Source organism: Macrobrachium nipponense, chromosome 33 (genome assembly GCF_015104395.2).
Source record: "Macrobrachium nipponense isolate FS-2020 chromosome 33, ASM1510439v2, whole genome shotgun sequence".
Taxonomy (NCBI): domain Eukaryota; kingdom Metazoa; phylum Arthropoda; class Malacostraca; order Decapoda; family Palaemonidae; genus Macrobrachium; species Macrobrachium nipponense.
The window spans coordinates 14,943,923-14,967,857 of NC_087219.1; the positions used below are offsets into that span (position 1 = coordinate 14,943,923).

General features: G+C 37.0%; 2 protein-coding genes across 11 annotated transcripts; both read left to right on the top strand.

Moving 5' to 3' along the window:
- The first annotated feature begins 173 nt into the window (after positions 1-173).
- On the top strand, positions 174-8,674 carry LOC135202954 (SET and MYND domain-containing protein 4-like). 5 transcript variants are annotated; one of them, XM_064232456.1, is made up of 5 exons: positions 174-326; positions 3,360-4,146; positions 5,376-5,497; positions 6,460-6,930; positions 7,268-8,674. In XM_064232456.1, the coding sequence occupies exons 2-5, from the start codon at positions 3,372-3,374 to the stop codon at positions 7,841-7,843; spliced, it is 1,944 nt and encodes a 647-aa protein (XP_064088526.1). In that variant the 5' UTR covers positions 174-326; positions 3,360-3,371; the 3' UTR covers positions 7,844-8,674. The 5 variants fall into 5 exon arrangements, with proteins under 5 accessions (XP_064088526.1, XP_064088529.1, XP_064088530.1 ...); XM_064232459.1 differs by having other exon boundaries at positions 6,784-6,930; XM_064232457.1 differs by having other exon boundaries at positions 182-326; positions 3,353-4,146.
- A 1,053-nt stretch (positions 8,675-9,727) lies between these two features.
- On the top strand, positions 9,728-20,622 carry LOC135202956 (SET and MYND domain-containing protein 4-like). 6 transcript variants are annotated; one of them, XM_064232461.1, is made up of 5 exons: positions 9,728-9,871; positions 12,881-13,634; positions 15,399-15,520; positions 17,421-17,900; positions 19,272-20,622. In XM_064232461.1, the coding sequence occupies exons 2-5, from the start codon at positions 13,184-13,186 to the stop codon at positions 19,866-19,868; spliced, it is 1,650 nt and encodes a 549-aa protein (XP_064088531.1). In that variant the 5' UTR covers positions 9,728-9,871; positions 12,881-13,183; the 3' UTR covers positions 19,869-20,622. The 6 variants fall into 6 exon arrangements, with proteins under 6 accessions (XP_064088531.1, XP_064088537.1, XP_064088532.1 ...); XM_064232462.1 differs by having other exon boundaries at positions 9,745-9,841; XM_064232465.1 differs by having other exon boundaries at positions 9,764-9,881.
- Positions 20,623-23,935: the final 3,313 nt, after the last annotated feature.

Here is a 23,935-nt window from a genome sequence, read left to right on the forward strand (position 1 = left end):
AGATTCAAATAACGTGAATATGTTTCTTGCAACAAACGCCTATATAACTTTTGTTTGACTGTGGCCGATAATTTCGTCGTAGAAGAGACGATTTGCTAGTGTGGCGGGATGAAAGTAAGGTATCGTGGTTTTGCGGAATTGGGAATACTGGCTTGGTGCGTTGTTGACGCGAAGGATCGGTACCAGTTCGTTAAACTGTTGACGGCTTCTGTCCTTAGTAGTACGCAGTGCTCAACTGTGCTGTTCGAACCTCAATTAGAGAGATCTGCAGAGAATTGCCTATTGGTGGCCATCGTAAGAAATTAGGATAGACAGTTGTCGAAAAGGTAATGTTGATCAGAGTCAGGTATGTTTACGTTATTAAAAATGTGTATTATGGAAAAATGTGTAGTTTACCTGTTGCGTAAGTTGCCATTGTTCATTAATTAGGTGGTCTGCCTCGAATGACTGCCCACCGTAGGCCTTTTTTTTTATTATTATTTTCCAATAGGTGGTCTGCCTTGAATGACAGCTTAGCGTTGTAGGCCTATTTTCCTTGTTCATTAATTAGGTGGTCTGACTTGAATGACAGCTCAGCGTTGTAGGCCTATTTTCCTTGTTCATTAATTAGTGGTCTGCCTTCAATGACAGCTCTGCGTTGTAGGCCTATTTTCCTTGTTCATCAGATGGTCGGCTGTTACGGAAGCGGTACTCTAAACTGTGTATGAGGCAGCTTATAGGCAGCTTATGAAATAAATTCCTCTATATTGTGGATGATTTCCGATCAACCACGAAACCTTAACGGAAAACTGGTTCATGAAATATGTAACAGTTATGACGTTTCGTGCTGGCGTCACCACGCATATACAAATGCTGCAGAGACTACTACGCGTATATTCGTTTTTAAAGACGTCCTTAGCATTTATTTCCCTTTTACCCTAACCAGAAGAATTTTTTTTTCCTTTTACCTGTCCAGAAGAATACCCGTGTGACACCTTTAGATAGATAGATTCGGGTATTAAAAATACGGTACGAAATGTACTGGGAAATGGCTTATTTTCGTGGGCGCCTTTAATTGTATTGTCCAGGAACTATGATAACCTCCAGTATTTAGTTTCCTAAAGACAATATTTTTTAAGACTACTGTTTGGTCATTTTTAGTATGTCATTACGATCGAAGGGAAGTTTTGCATGAAAACAGGCTAATTTCTGGTCCCAGCTCGGCCCTAACGCTGTGCAAATGCTAATATCTCCAAAAGTATTGAGGATAGAAGAAAAATCTTTCGGCCATATAAAACCTTACATCGTTCAATTGCATCCCATGGAAGATTTTCAAAACTAACTCATATTCAAATGATTTATTAATTATTACATTAATTCTCTCAAAATTGATGATTGCAGCACTAAATTCGGTAGTTTCCTCGAAAAGGTACGACGCTAGGTTAACCGACCCATGTCTTCTCATCTCCACTATAAAGAATCATTTCTAATTGTGTTGTTTGTCTTATTATTAGCAGTTTGGTGGTGGTGATATTAGAATATTTGAAATGCAATTAACGATAAGTGACGGAGATTTTCGGGGTACCTATACTCTGTTTTTTCCATCTGTCCATCCGCCTGTGGTGGTCGTGCTTGGTAACACTGCGTTCTAGGCTTTGAATAGTTACGCTATGTATAAGTTATAGGTAAATAAAAGAATATCTTGGTGTACATTTGCAACTGAAAAAGTGTTTTAAAAATTTACTGTATGCAAATTACACCGTCAATATTCGAAATAGGATGTTATTTGAAGCCCGGGACGCAGTGTTACCATGCGCCAACACCACAGGCAGATGGACAGATGGAAAAAAACAAGAGTATAGTTAACCCTTTGATGGGCCAACTTGAAGGTTTGCGAGTTACCGCCCTTTGTGCCCCCTACTGGTGTTGGTTGGTTTGTGGGGGGGGGGGGGGTTTGGGAGTGGGCAGCCAATCAATCATTCTGGCACCACTGTAATACAGCATTTCATCTGTGGTCGCCTCAGTTATATTATTCGAACCTCCGCAGGGGGTTAGTGCCGTCAGCACACCTCATGCGGTGCACTGTAGGCATTACTTAGGTTCTTTGCAGCGCCCCCTCGGCCCCCTAGCTGCAACTCTTTTCATCCTTTTACTCTGTCTCCATCTACTTTCCACTCCTCTCCCAACAGCTTCATAGTGCAACTGCTTTGAGGTTTCCCTCCTGTAGCACCTTTCAATCCTTTTATTGTCCAATTCCTTTCTAGCGCTGAATGACCTCGTAGGTCTCAGTGCTTGGTCTTTGGCGTAAATTCACTATGTTTGATTCAATTCATTACATAATTCGATCACTAAACTATATATTTCACAAATCCAAACCTCCCTTAAAAAAAAGATAAAAAATCGAGGAGTCCACTTCCCTCCTGTTCTCTCTCTCTCTCTCTCTCTCTCTCTCTCTCTCTCTCTCTCTCTCTCTCTCTCTCTTCTTATATTAGTTAGCTGGTACAGCTACATTTTGGCATTTATAGATTTTTCTTAACATTACACAGAGCTGATGAACATCTAACTATGCTGCAACTCAACAATGCATAAGTAATAGATATGGTCTGTAACTATGGTGTAAACATTCTGTTTTGTATTTCCATTATGCCTTCCAGGCAATTTCTCGATACTGATTGACACTGAGCTCCCCCTTTCCTCCTCCCTATGTCTGTGTTTTGTGGAAACAATAATTTGGAGATATTTATTTTCTAGGTACCACTCAAACCTTGATTGAATTCCATGTAGTCTTTAACTACTAAAAAATTGGTAGCATAAATAATATAAAACTCTGTCTTGTGCATGTTGGGTAATAATAGTATTTGTGAAATCTTCATGTATTAATGGTTAGTAGTAATGTAAACTTTATTTTGAGAGTGCTGTACCTTGGATTCAGTTGTATCGATTGCCCTCTAAGCAAGTTTTAATACTTATTAAAGCTTGATCAATATTTAGAAATGTTTTTTAAAATTTAGTTCATAATAATTTCAGGTTTTTAAAAAGCAATGAAAAATAGTAGTAGCCCTTGGTGCCTACTGCGTTAAAAACGGTAAGGCAGAAAGATGGGTAAAGGTATGGATACAAAACTACCCTGTACGTCTGGAAAATGACCCGGACTAGATAAAGCAACATACTTAATATCCAAATGATAATTAACAAAAAAAGTTGAAAATACATGTGGATGTCACGTGATAATTTTGATACCTCATGATATTATAGTGATAGTAAATAAAGTCGAGATTACTACCTAATTGACATTACAAAGTTGAACCATTGAACCTTACATTGTGCATATCTGTGGATTTGTATTCTGTTACCTTATGTCATTGTTTGTTATTTTACAGGAACCAGAAGAAATGGCAAAATTTGGCTTAGGCAAACTGGCCTCTGAGCTTGGCAAACTAGTCCCTGAGCTTACCCTTTTTCATTACCGGGGAGAACAGTGCTTGGATGAAATTTTTGAGTGGGTTTGGGACAATAAGCAGTTTGATTGCAAGGCCTTAGAAGAATCAGGAAAGTCCGAAGAAACAGCTAATATGTTACGATTGCTTGGCAACGAATCTTACAAGGCACAGAATTATGCAGAAGCTCTAAGTTTCTATAATCAGAGTATCGTGGCAGCACCACATCCAGTACTAAGTAATGTCAAAATTGAAGAGGCTGATGATGGAGAATTTGGGTTTCCTCGCATCGACCCTGCAAGGTATGGTGGAGTTGCTGTGGGAAAATGTAGTGCCTTAGGAAAAGGATTTGCAAATAGATCAGCTGTTATGCTTGATATAGGGGAGTATGAGAAGTGTTTGGCAGATATTGCTCGAGCATTAGAGTATGGCTATCCCGAAGAACTGCGTCCAAAACTAGAGGCAAGACGGTTAAAGTGCCAAGAATCGCAAAGGAAGGAGAAGATATCATACGACACCCGTAGAAGTTTTGTTGACGAGAGGCTCGAGAGTAGTACTTTAAAGGAATGTCTTAGGCAAGAGAAGTTATACCAAGCTGGGAAGCCCCCAGCGTTGCCCCCAGTGTTAAAAGATCCTAATCCTTGCATACCAGCATGCAGTAGTGCTGTCAAAGTTTCTTATTGGCCCAATAAAGGGAGAGGCCTTGTTGCAGCAAGAGATATCAAACCAGGTCAGTATTGTTCTATTAACTCATGACTATAGCTGTACTATATCGTAATGGTTTAGGAAGCCCGCATGCACAGTCTCTCTCTCTCTCTCTCTCTCTCTCTCTCTCTCTCTCTCTCTCTCTCTCTCTCTCTCTCTCTCTCTCTCTCTACACACAAAATTATTGTGTAACCACGGACCTCTTATCATTGATTTTATAGTCTGATAAGTTCCTAGCTATTCATTCAAATTATGGAAATTTTGAGTTTTTCTAAAGGAATCTTCATTGAATAAAGAGCAAAATTAGGCCCTGTACGTACGTACGTATGTTGTAAGGTTTACCTGAAGGTCAAGAAATTAAATTAGATATAAAGCAGTAAAATGATTATACGGAATGAAATGGGAAAAAGAATTGCATAATATTTATCTATCTTGCACATGGTAGATTGAGAAGTGTATAAGTAGCTGTGCGTAAAGTGTAAAAACAAATGAGCATCTGACAAGTGGCGGCGAGATGAGAAACTACGTAATGGCTGGAATTTATTTAATGAAATTTCAGTGTATACAATTATTTTGTGTAAAAGCAGTACTCTAAGGTAATGGGAGGAATAGAGTTTTCAGTGCAACATGTAGGACCAAAAATATATGGAACAAAATTGCACAAATTACCTTCGGTATCAACTATGAACAAGTGTTGGAAGAAGAGGACCCCTCTGGTTTTGGTTTTCATTTAGAAAGTTTCTTTAGGATACTTTCAGTGATGCTTTCTCATGAACACAGGCCACAGTTTTCAGGATGATATCTTTATTTTAATTGTACTTACGATATTATCGTGTATCATTTGGTCTATATAAGCTTATTAGCTATAATAATTAAAATCTTACTGATTCACATGTGAAATAGTAGCCACATGTCATATGTTGTTTTAAGATGGTGGGGGAATGCCCCTTATAGTATTGCATAGCCTTGATCAGTTGTGTGTGTGTGTAAATGTGGTAATGCGTGAAGTTATAAATTTTGATAGAAGTGAGACTAATCTAGTTCATGTAAATACTGCATTTGTAAGTAAGATAAAGGTAATAGCTCAAGAAGCCTTAGAGCTGAGAAAAGTAGTGCACCTTAGTATAGTGTGCCCAAAGAAAAAAATTAGTTTGAACTTATTATCTTGTAATGGGTTTAAGTGAAGTTGTTCATATTGGGTATATTTGGGAATACTAACACCAGTATGATTTCATCGTAAATTTATTCCTGCAGGTGAGATCCTAGGTGTGGAGAGGTCATTTGCTGTTGGTGTTGGGCAAAATATGCTGCTTAAATGTTGTTCCACTTGTGGTGTACCATGTGTGAACCCTCTTCCTTGTCCTGGGTGTTCCAAGGTAGTGAACCCTTGTTACTTTGTAAAAGTATATTTCATGGTCTGGTACAACATTTTGCATTCATGAATTAAACCATGCTTAATTCAATTTTGTCTATAAAATCTTACCAAAGCATCAGGTATAGATTTTATTTTGGAAATAGCAATTTGAAGCCACAGTTAATTGCCTAAAATATGCAGTGATGTCGAATGTTGGTACTTATTGAACTTGGAGAGGGAAACAGCTAAATTCAGTAAGCATAGACAAAGGCTAGTTGTGACGTGAACTATGACATCAGACTTAATAGCAGGGTTCTCAGTAGCATGATAGTGATCATAGAAACAACTATTGGCCCCTCTTGTTCAATAAGTATATTTTAGCCAATTAGGCTGTGACCTCAAATAGCCATTTCCAAAATATGATCCAGCGGCGTAGTTGGTATGATATTAGCGTTCCACCTCGTTGTTCGCTGGTTGGTTTCGCGTCCATTCCGTTGAGGAGTGAGAGGTGTGTATTTCTGGTGATAGAAATTCACTCTCGACGTGGTTCGGAAGTCACGTAAAGCCGTTGGTCACGTTGCTGAATAACCACTGGTTCCATGCAACGTAAAAGCACCATACAAACAAACAAAATGTGATCCATATTTGATGCCTTACTAAGATTTTATCGACTAAAATCAATTAGACTCGGCACAGAAATGCACTGTAGTTTTATTAAATAGATGTGATTGTCGACGTACAGTTGTAGGTATTAATACAAATTATATTGGTTCACAAAAAGGTGAACCAAATTTTGTGGTTTGATGGTCCTAGGTACTTTGCTGGTTATTACCAGTGAACACATTACATAGCTGGAACTAGATTAAATTTTAATGCAATATAAAATCTATCTGGTTAGTTAGCTAGAAAGGTTAAATACAACAGAGTATAATACAGATTTTGTAAATTGAGGGTTATTTTCATTCAGTCCCTCTTATCCTCCAGGTGGTATTCTGCAGCAAGTCCTGTCGGGTAAAAGGTCTTTCGGAAGACCATTGGCTAGAGTGCAAGATCCTGAGCTCAGTACTTGTTCATGGCCTGGAAACAATGGCACATTCCTATAAATTACTGAAAACATGGAACTTCAGCCAAATGAAATCTATGTACGATAAGCTGAAAAGGGATAAACCTACTCGTCCCGAACAGTTAGGATTTGATAAAAGTGGAAAATACAACTCATCATCTTTTCAGTCTGTTTACCATCTTCCTGAAGCCTTTGAAAGTCATCGTTTTGAAGCAGTGATTTTCTTATGCATGAATGCTTTTCAGATGGCTAAGCTCTTAGAGTTGAGCCAAAGGTTCTTTGTTGATGAGTTGGGCAAACCTGTTCCAGTGACTAAAAAGGATTTTTTGAGCACATGCAAGATTCTGGTTAATAACAATTCCAAGTTTATTGACACTTCGTATGGATACCAAGTGAGTTTTCACAAATACAGCAGTATATTCGAAATCTGCTACTTCAGAGTTTATCTTTATTATTAAAGTTTGCCTTCTCCTTTTTAAGTATTGAACACTAAGCTTTATATTGGGCCACTTTTAGTTACAGTTTTGTCTTCTGTTCTTTTATTGTATGACTTCGCGTAATTACGTATAATCTTGCTTTGTTGCACGTCAACTAGCAAAATGTTATGATGTCAGATTAATCTTCACAACAACTCCAAAATAGTTAGTAAACATTGGGCCTGATTCTATCTGAACAGTAGACACACTTATTTCTAAGTAAGCCTAAGTCTTTATTCCTTTGTATTTGCAGGTGTGGGAACTGTACCCAGTAAAAAGTCTGATCAACCACTCCTGCTCTCCTTCGATGTCCTCTATTCGTTTTGGTCGAGAGTCATTCTGGTATGCTGTAAGACCTATTGCAGCTGGCGAGGAACTAACTGTTTCCTATTTTGGTAAAGATGATTTCAGCAGTCAACCTAAGCAGCAAAGGAACGGAAAGCTGTTGACTGCCTCAGAGTTTCTCTGCAGCTGTCAGGCTTGTGAGGAGAACTGGCCAACTTTGCGGTATCTACCTTACATTAGGTGGTTGTGTGTAAAATGCACTAAACCGATTTCAGATGCGGGAATGCAATGCAATGAGTGTTTGGAAAAACTTAGAGGAAAATTAGATGTTAAAAAAGCTTCTGAAAAGATGATGTCAGCCCTTGATTTTTTGCTTCGAATGCAAAGCAAAGTTGCACTTGGGGAACCCATGTCGAAACAAGAATTTAGACATCTTTGCAAATCGTCAGAGGTCATCTTTAAGTATTCAGCAATGCCTTCTATAACGCTTGTAGGCCTCATGAAGTTAATGGAAGTTTGTGCTGGAAATGGATTGATGTGGTGAATGAATACTCATTGAAATTAGTGTTGAAGTTAAATTTCAGTTGTCTGTGTAGGAGAGTTTTATTAAGTATCCAGTGGGTTATTCCCAGTAGCCTGTAATCATAAGCATTGTATCATTAAGTTTAATGTAGTAATTGTTGGGTACACTTTTTATTAATAATTAGAGGTACAGTATTTTGTTATGGAAATAATAGTACAGGTGGAAGTCGGTTGTATTCTGCAGTGTCTTGAAATTGTAGAGATAAATATGTTGAAGACCAAGAAAAAAAAGTTGCTAGTGAGTATCAGTGTTGTTATTGCATTTGAGCACCAGTTTCTAATTCGGTTGTGTATCTTGTTTGTACAACCTGCTTGTCTGCATGCCAGAAATTTGCAATGTATGTATAGGCATGTGCAGTATTTTTTTTTTTTTTTTTTTTTTTTTTTTTTTTTTTTTTTTTTTTTTTTTTTTTTTTTTTTTGCCTAAAATTAAGCAGGTGCAGTATTTTTTTTATGTTTACCTAAAACTCAAATTACTCTTATCATTTAAGGATGTGAGCACATGGACTGTATTTTATTTAGATTTTCTTTTTCTTGGAATGACCTGTGGTAATTTTTTTTTTTCTTGGAATGAACTGTGGTCATTTTTGAAGGAAGTGTCTTATGCAAATATATATCATTTATTATTTTTTAATGCCTCGCATTGGCAATGCTTTGTAACAGTCAATTTCCCCTGTAACATACAATTATTACATAGGTCAACATCCTTAACTTTTGCAATGAGGAATCCAATAATTCTCTGACAAGGAGTAAACTATGTTCTTAATAATCAACCATTAAAGTATGCCCCATATATTTGTTTCTTTTTCTTTTGCCCAGTTGAGTGTATGGAGGCAGTAGGCTGCCAACAATTCCTTTTGCTTAGGTCACTAGAAGTCAGAACCCAAAATAACACTGAACTGTCCAATCAGTAAAGTATTCGCAAATAGACACTTCCAGTCCATTAGCATATAAATTCAAGTACATTACAAGAGTCATATTTTTGCCACCCATTTCAGAAGCAACTTTGTCGACCCTTCCAGCTTTTGACTGACACACAACAAAAAAAAAAAGACAAAACAAATATTCCCGTATTTCTGGTTATGCTTCCACCGGAAGTTTGTTCACAAGTCATTAAGTTCTTTTGTTTGGCTTCAGTTCTCTCTCTCTCTCTCTCTCATACATATATATATATAATAATATATATATATATATATTTAATTTATGCATATTTTTTGTTCATTGCCTGCATGTTTTCATATACAGTAAGTCAATATGAACTATTTCTCATATATATATATATATATATATATATATATATATATATATGTTTGGCTTCAATTCTCTCTCACACATAAGTCATTATGAACTATATATATATATATATATATATATATATATATATATATATATTATATATATATATAGTTGTATCCATAGTTTTGTTCATTCACTGCTTAACATGTCTTCATATACAGTAAGAACTTATTTCATTTACTCTGCTGTTTGTTAAGATGTAATATGTCAATTTGTGCTTAAAGGCAGATAAAAAGAAAAAAAAATTCATTCTTTCCCTTGCCTGCGTTTGGTGGAGACCCAAACATCATTGATTGCAGCTTTTCGTATGAGTAGTGGACGTGGCAGGCAACTGAACGTGATACGTACGAGATAATGTGATGTTCGATGTTGCCAGAAGACACTCCCACTATTATATTTTCGAAATATATATAGGAGTATAATTTGTGTAGGCGGAATGCTTCATGTAACGTGAATGTATTTCATGCTGTAAACGCTTATATAACTTTTGTTTGAATGTGGCCGATGATTTTGTCGTTTAAGTCCGGTTTTCTGGTTGAGACGGTGAGGTAGTGTGGTCTCGAGGATTTGGTAATACTGGCATAGTCCATTGACGGGAGGAGCGAGCGGTGACGACGAGTGTTTTAAGCTTTGCAATGTAGATGGTGCAACGTCCACTGCTCAAGTTCGTGTCTTTTGCTATATCTGTGAAGAAGTGCGTAGTGGTGAAGAACATAAGAGTTTAGTGTTAAATGTTATGTTGATTAGAATCAGCAATTGTATACCATAGTGGGTGGAATTGTCAATTAAGAAGAAATCTTTGGTGTGTTGTGTGTAATGTTGCCATTGCTGTTTGTCCTTGACTTCGAGTGTGACGTTTCCCGAACAGTTCTGCCGACTGTTGGTGTCGTAGGCCTATTTTCCTTGTTCACTAAACTATGTATGAGTCAGCATGTATAATGAGTCAGCTCCTCCCATTTCAAGAATTGCCGTTCTCCCACGAACGTAAAAACCGAAAGAAAAAAAAAAATTGGGTCGCGGAATTCGTAACGTTGTCGACTTTTTCTGCTGGCGTGCACCACGCCCTTATAAATGCAACAAGGAGTACTCATTGATTCGTTTTTAATGACTTACACACACACACACACACATGTGGGGTATGTTATACTATATTATCCACTATAATTATATATATATATATTATATTATATATTATATATACGTATATATTTGTATGTATATTATTTTATATTAAATAATCTATTGCTTTGAACAGGTTTTGATAATTAGTTGTAATAAATTGAGTATAGTACGGGAGTCATGATCAAATCTATCGCAGATTCATATTCTGATATATTTACTGTCTTTTGTTAATGATTTACGCTTCATTTGCAATGTGTGCTGGTACTGAAGACCTGAGGGAGACTTTCACCCTTAATCCTTTCCCTTCTCCAGAGGTTGCTTCACAAGGCAACAGGACAGTTGTCACTGCCCCAGTCAAATTTCAAGTGCCGAGTTGCTTATGAACCTCGTGCAGAAAACTTCCACATCATCCGCTTCCCACTCTAACTTAAAAGCTCACCTCCGGTGCATCGAAGCTACTTACGGATTTCCATCCACTGGGATCTAGCATGTACATGCTCACTTTTACCTTTCCACTACCTGTTCCATCTTATCAACCCAGCATTTTGTTGTACTTCCTCATAACACCACGACATTGTACCCATTTCACCAATCTATTGACTTTCATTCTTTACATATGACTAAACCATATCAATTTCCAGACTTACCCTCGCCAAACATACACCAAACCTAGACGTGTTTAGCACTTAGAAATGTTTTCACGTCTTGATCACTAGATTTCTCACTATGCCAGGTTCACTATTCATTTTTATATTCAATGCCATCAAGTGGTTTGCTTTCATTTTCATCAAACAACCACATTTAGCTTCCACATAGAACTCTCGACAATCTTGGTTCACCAATTCCTTGATTTAGCTTCTCTCATGTCTTATCTTCTGTTACATTTACTTCCAAAATATTCTGCAGGTAGTTGACTCCATTTGATCACCATCTATATTACTAGTCCCTGGTTCCCGTAGGGGGTTAGTGCCATCAGTGCACCTCATGCAGTGTAATGTAGGCATTAAGGTTCTTTGCAGCGTCCCTTCGGCCCCTAGCTACAACTACTTTCATTCCTCTTACTGTACCTCTTTTCGTAACTTTCCTCATCTTGCTTTCCACCCTTTCCTAACAATCGATTCACAGTCCAACTTCGAGGCTTTCCTCCTGTTACACCTTCTAAATCTTTTCACTGTCAATTTCGGTTTCATCGCTGAATGGCCTTACTTGCCCCAGTGCTTGGCATTATGCCTAAAACCCATAAGTAAATCAATCAAATCAATCACTAGTCCTCTACTTCATCAATTGGTTTATGATTCAGCAGCATATCCTTACTTTTGCAAACGTTCATGAAGTTTTCACTAGTTTCTTTATCCCCAGTCTTATCTGTGGCATGTACACCTTTCAACCATGCTGTGCATTAGTCATGACAGCTGCCTTTCACATTACCTTGTGCCTACACCCTTTGTTCTGCCTTAGACCTCTACACCCCACTTTGCATTAAGTTTTTAAATAGCAGTATGTGTTAAGAAGTTTCCCCTATACATGTGACTCCTTTCCGTTGGGTCTACTTACTCTGGTCCGGCTGCAGAACTGCGGGTCATGCTTAAATAAGACACGGTGGGTAAATTTACCAATGACCTGTATTATCTAAAACTGACGGAAGATCCCAAGCATTTAAGGTAACTAATAATTACAATTACAGTCAATTAGCAGTGACCGGCTACAGCAGGGGAATGTGCTGTACTATGGGCACATCATTACCCTTAGAGTGCCCAAGACCAAATCCTCACAAAGGTGGCCGAGAGGCATCAGTGCACTGGCTTTTTCTCAGCCCCTCAGGGTTGACGTTGGTTGATTCCTCCTACCAGGGATGTCTGACCAATCATATTTCAGATATACCCATGCCAAAAGCTAAGGTTTTTTTATTTTGGGGGGGAGGATATTTTGAGGGTGTCTGTGTTTCCTAATGTCCTGTGGTCGTGGAAACTCTGCAATAATTTGGAGTTATGTATTTATTTTCTAGTTACCACCCAAACCTTGAGTGAATTCCAAGTAGTCTTTTACTACTAAATAATTTGGGCAATTTAGATGTCCACAATGACAATAATTTAATGTTATATTAAGTATATATCTGTGTTTTGTGTTTTGGACAATAATAATGTGTTGTGTTAAACCATAAGTATTGGCTAGTAATGTAGTAAAATTTAGATGATACAAATTTACTTTCAGAGTATTATACCTTGAATTCAGTTGTATTATTTGCCATATAAATATGTTCTAGTCATTTGTAAAGTTTGATCAGTGATTCGAAGAAAAAGTTCACATAACCAATATTTAGGACGCATTGCAGAAGTAGATTAGGGTATATTGCCTAATGCTTGGAAAGAGATACAGCAGAAAGATGGATAAAGGAATTGATACCAAACAACTCTGTGTATATGAAAAATAAACTGAACTGGATAAAGCAACTTACTTGATATCCAGATGGTAATATTTTTGAGAGAAAATTGAGAATGCATATGGGTGTTGCTTATACCTGTTGTACTGTTTACTGTTACCTTGCCAGCTCTTTCATGTCATTGTTTGTGTCACTTTACAGGAACTAGAAGAAATGGCAGATTTTGACTTGGGCAAACTGACCTCCGAGCTTACCCTTTTTCATTATCAGGGAGAACAGTGCTTGGATGAAATCTTTGAGTGGGCTTGGGACAATTATCAGTTTGATTCAAGGCCTTAGAAGAATCAGGAAAGTCTGAGGATAGAGCCAATATGTTACGATTGCTTGGCAATGAGTGTTACAAGGCAAAGAATTATTACAAAGCCCTAGAATCTTATAATCAGAGTATCATGGCAGCGCCACATCCAGTATTGAGTAATGTCAAAATAGAAGTGACTGAAGATAATGCAGAGTTTGGGTTTTCCTCGCATCGACCCTGCCATGTATGGTGGTGTTGCTTTAGAGAAATGTGGTGCCTTAGGAAAAGGATTTGCAAATAGATCAGCCGTAATGCTTGATATAGGCGAGTATGAGAAGTGTTTGGAAGATATTAATCTAGCCTTGGAGTATGGATATCCCGAAGAACTGCGTCCAAAACTAGAGGCAAGACGGTTGAAGTGCCAAGAAATACAAAGACAGAAAGTGTCAAACTGCAGCCATAGAAATTTTGTTAATAAGAACCTTGAGAGTAGTATCTTAAAGGAATGTCTTACGAAAATGAAGTTCTTCCAAGCTCAGAAGCCCCCTGTGATCAAAGATCCTAATCCTTGCATACCAGCATGCAGTAGTGCTGTCAAAGTTTCTTATTGGCCCAATAAAGGGAGAGGCTTTGTTGCAACAAGAGACATTAAGCCAGGTGAGTATTATTCTATAAAACCATGACTAGTATTGTATTATATCGTATGCTTTAGAGCACCTACTCGTACATTATCTCTGTCTCACTCAGTTGTTGTATAACCACTGTCCTTTAGTCATTGATTATATAATCTAAAATCTAAATGATAGTTTCGTGGCTCTAATTCACATGCAAAGTGTTGTCCTTCAAATTATGCAAAGTGCAGTTTCAGAGGAATGATTATCATAAGTATAAATTTAGGCCTTGTGTGGGAAGCGGCAGGTGAAGGTGAAAAATGAAGTCCAATGTAAAGCAAGTAAAATTAGTATAAGAAATGAAATGGACGAAATAACTACACAACATTCGCTTGTCCTTCAAACGGCAGATTGAGAAATATAAGTAGTTGTACTATAACTTGAAGAAACGAATCATGAGCGTCTTACAAATATCAGAGGGTTGGCAATGACAAGTATGTTTGCTGCAATGTCTTTAATTTGTTAGTTAATGAAATTTTAAGTATATATTTACCATTTGTGTGAAAAGCATTCCTATGTGACGATTAGAGGAAAAAAGTTTTTAGTGCAACTAGTAGTTTATGATGCAGATTCAAAGTCATGACAATGAGTTGTAGGAGACCACGAATTGTAGTGCCGTTTCGATGATCACAGGTACCATGTTTTCGGTGCAATATGCCAAAAGTAAAATTAACAAGCACCCACATCTCCAAAGGGCATTCTCTCTTAACCAATATTAAAGTACGAGGCACTCGCTGATTTTGATGTGCTTTTAGAAAGGTATGGAATACTCTGCACTAAAATTTTACTTACTTCTTATTTTTGAAGGAAGAAATTTAAGGGGAATGCCAAGGGTTTATGTAACTTTGAGTATGAATAGGTTGCAGCATCTGACAGAGGACTTGACAGTGGTTTAGTGGCATAAAACCATATTAGGCAAGAATACAGTAACAGTGCTATAGTGAGAGTATTAGAGAAAGTGATAAGTTTTATAAATGACAGACCAATCTGTGGTTCATATAAGGAATGTATTTGAGAGTAAGCATAAAGGAAGTAGATCATCAAGTAGAAGAGCTGAGAAAAGTAGTGCACCTTAGTAAAGTGTGCCTAGAGAAACAAAAGTGTGAATTTATCATGGGTTTTTATGCAAAGGTTTTTTTTGGCAGAAGGAAATTACAGTTGTTGAACAGAAGTACAGTTCGGTAAAAGGAGGGAAATGATAACTGATCGAGGTGATCTACTTGTAATGCAGTATGTCAAAAGAAGAATAATGTAATGTTAAGAGATTAGTGTGAATGGTCTTGAGATGATCTAAAATTGTGGCAAGTGTCAGGGATGGTGTAGAGTATGTGAAAGCACTGATGTCCCATTTTATTATGTAAAAGCCTTGGTGTATGTACTGTAAAAGTTACAGGCAGATTGCAGAACCAGGCATTTCATGAACTGCTTAAAATTTAAGGCAGATAATAAAATGCACTTAGGGACATTTGGTGAAATACATTTGTCCCACGAGGCCCTAGTACTAAACACGGCGAAACAGTGTAGGTGAGTCACTGTTTTGCAGTGATTGCAAAATGCCTGGTTTCGCTATCTTGCCCGTAACATTTGTTCATTAGCAATAACTTACATTCAAAGATAAATGGAAATCCTTTGGATGTTGGGTGCAAGTATTCTGAAAGTAAAGAGAAGTTGTTATTATTGGATATGTTTTGGGAAAAATGTCGAGTGAATACTACTCCAATTTGAATTCATCTTGAATTTATACCTGCAGGTGAGGTCCTAGGTGTGGAAAGGTCTTTTGCTGTAGTTGTTTCTCAAGAACTGCTAGTTACACATTGTTCCACGTGTACTCGCCCATGTGTGAACCCTCTTCCTTGTCCCGGGTGTTCCCAGGTAGTGTACCTTTCTAGTATATTTCGTGTCCAGATTCAACATTTTGTATGCAAGTGTTCCAAGAAATGTACGAACAAACTAGTGGTTGTCATGATTCGAAAGTTAGTATCAAATTACTGAATAGTGAAAGTTATCTTTGCACTGAACTAGTTTTCATTAGATAGATGTAGCTTAATTGTTGAATACACTACTATGAGATTCAGGGTCTCTGTAACACGGTTTTTTGGACTTTGCTCCTTGTCAAAGCATCGGATGTAGCTGAAAGTTGACATATGTATATTTCACAACCACACACAAATTTTGTCAGCATTATCAATAACCTAAACCCGATAGTTTTGATTTTTATAGAGTAAAAATGAACTAGCCGACGCCATGGCCAATGATTACGAGCCAAGAGTCGAAAAACATTCATTACGTAAGCAAGGTAAACAAACACCTTTTGAGTAAATGTTGCCCCGCCCATCCACCAGACAGAGATGCCATCGGCTCTGAAACCCAAAGACTTTATGAATGGCGGAACGATACATAGATGTGGGTGGGGTATCAGTGCTAGCGTAGTAATACTACTGTAGCAGTAGTGCCGCAACAGTATAGCAGTAATATACATGAATTAAACGTTTAGACCAACTGCTGGGATCCTTGAGGATCATTTAGCACTTCTTACAACTACTCGAGAAATAAGTTTTTATAGCCAGAAGTTAAATTTTCTAATCCAACAATGCCCATGGTAGCCTTCAGTGTTATCCTGAATTATAACGAGGCGAAAGTGGGTGGAGCCTCATGAAGTCACCATTCTGACGATAATTATTGGTGAAGGTTTAAAGCCAATATACGGTACCGGCTATTTTTTTTTTCAGTAAATAGGTAGATAGCCAATAAATAAAAATTGCTTGACATTGGATATAGCAGTTATCAAATCAAGCTTGTCTACTATGTTTTTTGGTAATTACCAACTATTCCCTACATCTTGTCAATCTGATTGTGACCTATAAAGTAGACTGTAATTTCTTTGGAAACTTATTTTGGGAGTTAGACTAATAATCGAAGTGTTTTTGTATTTATTAACATATTTTGTTGGTTTGTTCATTATGACAATTATCAGTGGGGAGGTTCCAGAGTTCATAAAGGTGTACTGCTTTGCTTGTATTTAAATTTGTATGTCATTGTTGCCAGAGGTTTAGCCTTCGTTACGTATAGCCAATCATCCATCGAATAGAGGGAAGAAATGCTGTCATAAGTTACATAACGAGTGCGTTCGAAACCTTTTCTCTGAGTAAGTTGGCCCGTCTTCAAAAAAGGTCACTTTTACATTATAAGTACCAAATTTATTCAACCTACGTAGTGCAGAATACACTCAAAATTTATGTGTTGATATGATATGTATTCTGAATAAGCGTTATATTTATGAAATGCATAGATAAAAAGTTATTGCGAAAAAACCGTGTTACAGAGGCCCTGAATCTCATAGTAATAGTTAATACAATGATATGTCAGTAACATAAGTTGATAAATAGTTGAAACTTTTATTTTTTTCATTTTCCCAGGTAGTTTGCAGGTGTTACCGTGAATATAGTACAAAGCTGGAACTAGGTGAAATTTTAATGGAATTTAAAATCTGTCTGGTTAGTTAGCTAGAAAAGTAAAGTCAGGCCAATACTTGGTAGATGTGAATTACAGTGGCAAGCTCATTTTAAAATAAATTTAAAACCCATTAAAAATGCTCATGTGGGGAGATTTTCAATGTATGTACTGGACATATTTTAGGTGCTGTTTTCCAGCCCACATTCTAAAGCCCGAGATTAGCAGTTTAAAAACATATTAAACACTGTTCTGTATGTTATTCATCTAAGATTTGAAATCATCGTGATTTTTTTTTCATTCAATCCTCCTCCTCCTCCAGGTAGTATTCTGCAGCAAGTCCTGTCGGGTAAAGGGTCTTTCGGAAGATCATTGGTTAGAGTGCAAGATCCTGAATTCAGTTCTTTTTCATGGACTGGAAACAGTGGCGTGTTCCTATAAACTACTGAAAACATGGAACTTTAGTCAAATAAAATCTATGCAGAATAAACTGAAGATGGATAAAGCTCTTCTTCCTGAACAGTTAGGATTTGATAAAAGTGGAGTATACGACTCATCATCTTTTCAGTCCGTTTACCATCTTCGTCAAGACTTGGGAACCTTTCCTTTTGAAGGAGTGATATCAGGATGCATGAATGCATTTCGGTTGGCCAGACTATTAGAGTTGAGCAAAAGGTTCTTTGTTGATGAGTCAGTCAAACCCGTACCAGTGACTAAAGAAGATTTTTTGGACGCATGCAAGATTCTATTCAACAACTATGCAAAGTTTACTCAGAGTTCATTTCGATCACGAGAGGAAGAGGTTAGTAACAGGAATGCAGCAGACTATTAGGTATCTGCTCCTTCGTAGTTGATCTGTAATGGTAAAGTTGGCTTTCTCTTGTGTAAATGTCGAACACTATATGCTTTGTTCTGTGTCACTTTTACAGGAAGTTTTGTCTTGGTTCAATGCACATTTTTGACCAAAATGTATTGTAATGTATTTGTAAAGTTGCAGGCAGTTGTGAATGTTGAGAGCTCTGCATTTGCAATATAAAAATATTGGAAAATGTCAAATAACATATTTGAGACTAGGCACTGTTGTGTATCCAGTACTGTATATATGACCCGCTAACAATTCCATTTCTCTTCTTTGACTGTTATCCTCTCCCAGACTCTGGAGATCTTCAGGTGTCATTTATATTTCATATATATGTGTGTGTATTTTGGCTGTTGGATCTTTATCCTCTTACAGCATATCGTCCTGATTTCTATTTGTTTTTAGCTTTTTTTTTTTTTTTCATTACCATTCTTATGCATTACTCTTTTTTTTTTCAAATTGATTTTTATTTTTCTACATGCTTGCCTCTTCAAAATTTTTTCTTCCATTTCAAGTTCAGCACAAAGAAACCATGTTATATTTGATACTATTTCATTGGACTAGATTTGTTATTTTGAAAATTCACAAATATCCGTATAGTTATTAAATATATCTACAGATTTGCAATGATAACGAGTATTCTCAGCATCTAAGTTTATAGTGACAAAATGAGGTCACACAAATGGAGGTGGTTTATATTATGAATTTAATTATATATATATATATAGTATATATATAATATTATATATATATATATATATATATATATATTACATTTATTACACACACACATACACAGCGTCGACCACTGGTATTCGCGGGAGATGCGTACCGCAGCCACCCGCAAATAGTGAAAATCCGTGAATCCCATAAACCCCCTGAAAATGCTTATAACTGCCTATTTTAATAGTTAAACGACAAATGAACCCCCCATAAAATGCTTATAACTACTGATTTCAATAGTTCAAACACCAAATATACTATAAATCCATCATCCTCAAACAGTTAATCATGAAAATAATATGAAAATACAATAACTGCTTTATGAAAAAATCCGCGAATAGACGAATTTTCTGCTAATAGTGTGGATGCGTGTTCCACGAGAAAATCCACAACTCAATGAACCTGCGAATTGTGAGACCGCGAATAGCAGGGGTTGACATGTAATGCAAATGCTTTTCCAGAATTGCGATGTTTAGCAGTGCAATCTTCACTCTAAAATGGTTTCTTACAATCTTCACTCTAAAATGGTTTCTGAACAGTAGGCATTATTTTTTTAAGTATTCCTAATTCTTTGTACCTTTATTTTTGTAGATACTTGAGGTGGTTGAATTGTACCCAGCGAAAAGTCTGATCAACCACTCCTGCTCTCCTGTTATGTCCTCTAAGCGTTTTGGTCGAGAGTCATTCTGGTATGCTGTAAGACCTGTCGCAGCTGGCGAGGAACTAACCATTTCCTATGTACCTGACTTCAGCATTCAACCCAAGCAAGAAAGAAGAGGAAATTTGGTGCCTGTCTATAATATCGTCTGTAGCTGTCAAGCTTGTGAGGAGAGCTGGCCAACTTTGCCACATCTACCTGAAATTATGTGTTTGTGTATGAATTGCAAGGAACCCTTTTCAAATGTAGGAATGTATTGCCAGGAATGTTGGGGAAGACTAAGAGAAGAATTAGATATTATGAAAGCTTTTGAACTGAGAATTATGTCTGACAAGGTAAAGTCAGCCCTTGATTTTTTGCGTCGAATGGCAAACAAACTAGTGCAAGTGGAACCCATATCGAAACAAGAATTCAGACATCTTTGCCAAATGTCAGAGTTCATCTTTAAATATTCAACATTCCCATCTCAAGCACTTATAAGCTTCATGAAGTTGATGGATATTTGTGCTGAACAGGAATTGTTGTGGTGAATGAAGTGCTCGCTGAATTAAGTGATGAAGTCAACTTAAGATTGTCTGTGGAAGAGAGTTTTAATAGGCATCCGGTTGGTAACTTTCAATAGTGTAATTATAAGCACTGTATCATTTAAGGGAAATATGATAAATTTTTGTGTCCGTATTTTGTAAAGTCTTTAGTGAAAGTAAATTCTTACTGAAATCAAATACATACTGATATATTTGGAAGTCAGTTTTAATCTAAAGTCTTTTTATTATTGTAAATAAGCTGAAACAAATAGTATGTTGATGTCAAAGAAAATTTTTTTTTTTGCCAGTATCAGTATGTATTTGATTTCAGTAAGAATTTTCAAAAGAACTGTATCACCCTGAGTTTCAATTCAAATTTAGTGGTTTCTCTTGTAGAACGTGCTTGTTGTCTCTTGACAGTTTTCTGTTGCTCTATGGCCATGTGCAGTATAATGATCTGGGGTCATTTTTTAAGACGGCATCTTCATAAAGGTATATGATTTAGTGCTCTTTAATACCTCGCATTAGCATTGCTCTGTAACAGTCTATTATCGCATAACATCCATTGATTGCATAGGTCAAGATCCTTAACTATGATAATGATGAATTCAATATTTCTCTGACAAGGGGGTACAAGGTATGTTCTTGATACCACCATTAAAGTGTGTCCAATTGAGTCTATGGGGTCAGTAAACTGCTTATAGTCCATTTGCTTAGTTCACTGAATGTCAGAACCCAAAATAACACTGAACTGTTGAAAGCTTTGTGTCATTATCCAAAATACAATTGACAACGAATGAATACCCAACCACGGGATAGCCTTTGGGAGACAGGCTCCCAAGACATTCATTGAGGCATGGATCCCACAGCCTCAATCCAAAAGTTGCTGCATTAAGATTTGCGACATGGCCCTAATTAGAGACCAGTTCGAGCAGTAGTGAAACTTTTATAAAGAACAGTAAGTACATGAAGCATGAGATTTTCATCCTAAGTAATTTAATATTGTTGACTATAGTAGGTTCACATCAACAGTGCATTTGACGTCTAGGTCAGTCCCTTACGACGCTTGTGTGTGTTCCACGTCTCCTAAGGGATACGTCTGTCAAAAGTATCCCCCAGGAAACGTAGAACATACATCCTGCCTATGTGAACTATCGAGAGAGAGAGACAAGAGTTTCCAGCCCTGTGATTGGCTTATCAATAGCTAATCAGGAGCATGGTAAGGGACTGGCCTAGACATCAAATGCACGGTTGATGTGAATCTACATGCAATGTAAAAACACCATACAAACAAAATCTACTCTAGTACCGTTTTTTTATTTGTTTGCCAAAGTAAACCACAGTAATTGAGCTACGTTTGCATACAAATAAAGCCGTTCAAGGTGGAAATTCATGCTGTCCCATAAATGACATTTTGAGGATGTTATGAGATTTTAGTTTTTAAAGGTAATTTGTTTATAAAAATTAGATCAGTAATTCCAGTGACTATGGAGTTATAAATGTTAAAAGCATTTACAATATTGTCAAACCAATAGGTCCATGAAGTCAAGAGATGTAATGTACCACCCAACTCTTAGAAGTAAGAAGATGATGCTTTGGGTTGCGGAACTCAGGTCATAGGAATCATGTTTTCTCAGTGCACCCCGAGTTTTAGTGTACATTACTCAATAACAACCTGCCACCAGCATTACATTCCGGTTTCATAAAGTCCTTTGTACTTGTTATGCACTCTTGTCATTATTACCATATAGCAGAGTGCTTGTGATGAGGGTACAGATGCAAGCATGGTCAGTCTAGAATTTAGTACAGCCCTTGACCATGGAAATCATGAAGCTCTCACCTACAGGCTAAGAGTACTGGAAAATTTTGGGTCTTTTATCAATATTCTTTATGAATTCTTACTAGGCAAAACCCGAAGGGTCTAGTCTTGATGGATAGTATAGTAGCTTTAGTAAAGTCATTTGTCTTCCTGACGATAGTGTTCTTGTACTTTTTTTATACTGATTTTAGAAGTGACATGCGGCAAGGCCTAGAGAAAAAACTGATTGCATACGCCCACGATGCTACAGTGTACCTGCTGTTTTCTCTGTGCACCTTAGGCGTGCTGATGCAGAATCCTTGAAAATACATCACCCCCCCCCCCCCCCATTCATGAGTGGAATAGGGTATGGGGCATGGAGCTGAAGAGTATGGTAGTCGCTCCAGAAATCTTTAGCCTTTGCATCCTGATTTACATTCAAGTGGTCTGGTTTTAAATGTCAGTAGTAACTCATTTATGAAATAGACTTTTGGCCAGCATTTTATGTAATAATGCTTCCTCTGTTTCTCGGAAAGTTGACATCTTTTTGAAATGGTTTGGTATGAAGCTGGTATGTCTTAAGTGTTTGAACTCATTCTTCTTCCCTGGTTGGAGTACTGTTCTGCAGTGTGGTCTTTTGGTGCTGGCTCTCATCTCGAAGTCTGTGATAGTTACATCATCAGTGAAGTATATTTTGCCAACTCTTTAATGCTGACAACGACAAACATCCTATGCAGTCTTCTTTACCTGACCTTGGTGTGTTTGCTGACAACATCAGGTAAACTGCTGCTGCTGCTGCACACATTGTGATGTTTTCTAGCATCAGGTTTAATACTAGTCAGTTTGCTAGGAGTTTTATCTTTGCTACAGTTATAACGATCTCCAGTATTTAACCAAGGGGCAAATTCATTCCTGCTTGCTTGGTGACACCCCCTGAATTTCATTTTTTTTTTAATTTTTTTTATTTTACTGTTCCCTTCTTTATTTATCACCTTATCCTATAACTTGTCTCTGTCTGCAGACTGATTTCTCATTGGAAGATCATCCAAGTTTATATATAAGTTATGCTAGGCAACTGAAATAAGAATACCTGCTCTGTAAAGGGAAATTAATGAATTATAATTTTTTTTTAACAATTGAACTAGCTTAGCTCTACTTTTGTTACTTAGATATTGTTCCAGAATACCATATAGACAATTGGGTATTAATGGGCATGTCTTCAGTGATGCACCGTCTTGTGATTACTGGACGAAATAATATCTTTTTAAGTTGGATATGAGATGTGTTAAAAGTTTTAAGATTATGACACAACAGAGAAGATCTGCAATCCCTTCAATGCTAGAGAAGTCCCAGATGAATCTGAAGAAGCTGCTCAAAGGAGAGGTACAATTATTAGTTGTAACTGCTTAGGGAAGTCTCGGAATTATTTCGGTGGTGTAATAAATACTCTCTCTCAACCCGTGATAGCATAATTAGCGATAACATTTGCGAAATAAAAACATGCATATATTTGAAGCACTGTCCCCACGGTCTAGTTCTAGAGCTAGACCGTGTCTGTCCCATCTGATAAAGCATTCACGAATAGAAATCTAAAGGCCATTAACATGCAAATAAAAGTCCATTATAGAGTAATTTTTGCCATCTATATTAGAAGCAACTTTGCCACCCAATTCCCCCCTACCTCCTGGCTCCACCCCCCACCCCCAAAAACAGTAAGTAGAAATAAATATTCCCGTTTTCATGATCAAACAATAGGTTCTTTTGTTTGGCTTCAGCATTCTCTCTCTCTCTCTCTCTCTCTCTCTCTCTCTCTCTCACATACATACATATATATATATATATATATATATATATATATATAGATATATATATATATATATATATATATCTTTCTAATATAATGTATATATAAACTGTATATTCATATTTTTTGTTCATTCACTGCATATTTACAGTAATAACTGCTGATTTCACCTAGCATTTTGTATAAATCTATGCTGTTTTTAAAGCATGTACAATGTCAATTTACACATAAAGGCAAAGCAAAAGAATAAAAATATAATTTTGTCCTTTACTGCGGTTGGGGAAGTCCCAAACATTGATTGCAGCTTTTCGTGTGAATAGTGGACGTGTCAAGCAAGTGAACGTGATCCGTACGAGACTTGCGATAGTCGATGTTGCCAGAGACAGGCGCCTTATTATATATGTGTAATTTATAGGAATGTACCTTGGGAATGAGAAAAGCTTCATATAACGTGACTAGTATAATTCTTGC

Coding starts and splice junctions, on each gene's coding strand:
- LOC135202954 (XM_064232456.1), top strand. CDS start 3,372: ATGGCAAAATTTGGCTTAGGCAAACTGGCCTCTGAGCTTGGCAAACTA. Junction 4,147..5,375: donor AGCAAGAGATATCAAACCAG/GTCAGTATTGTT, acceptor TTATTCCTGCAG/GTGAGATCCTAGGTGTGGAG. Junction 5,498..6,459: donor CTTGTCCTGGGTGTTCCAAG/GTAGTGAACCCT, acceptor CTTATCCTCCAG/GTGGTATTCTGCAGCAAGTC.
- LOC135202956 (XM_064232461.1), top strand. CDS start 13,184: ATGCAGAGTTTGGGTTTTCCTCGCATCGACCCTGCCATGTATGGTGGT. Junction 13,635..15,398: donor AACAAGAGACATTAAGCCAG/GTGAGTATTATT, acceptor TTATACCTGCAG/GTGAGGTCCTAGGTGTGGAA. Junction 17,901..19,271: donor TTCGATCACGAGAGGAAGAG/GTTAGTAACAGG, acceptor TTATTTTTGTAG/ATACTTGAGGTGGTTGAATT.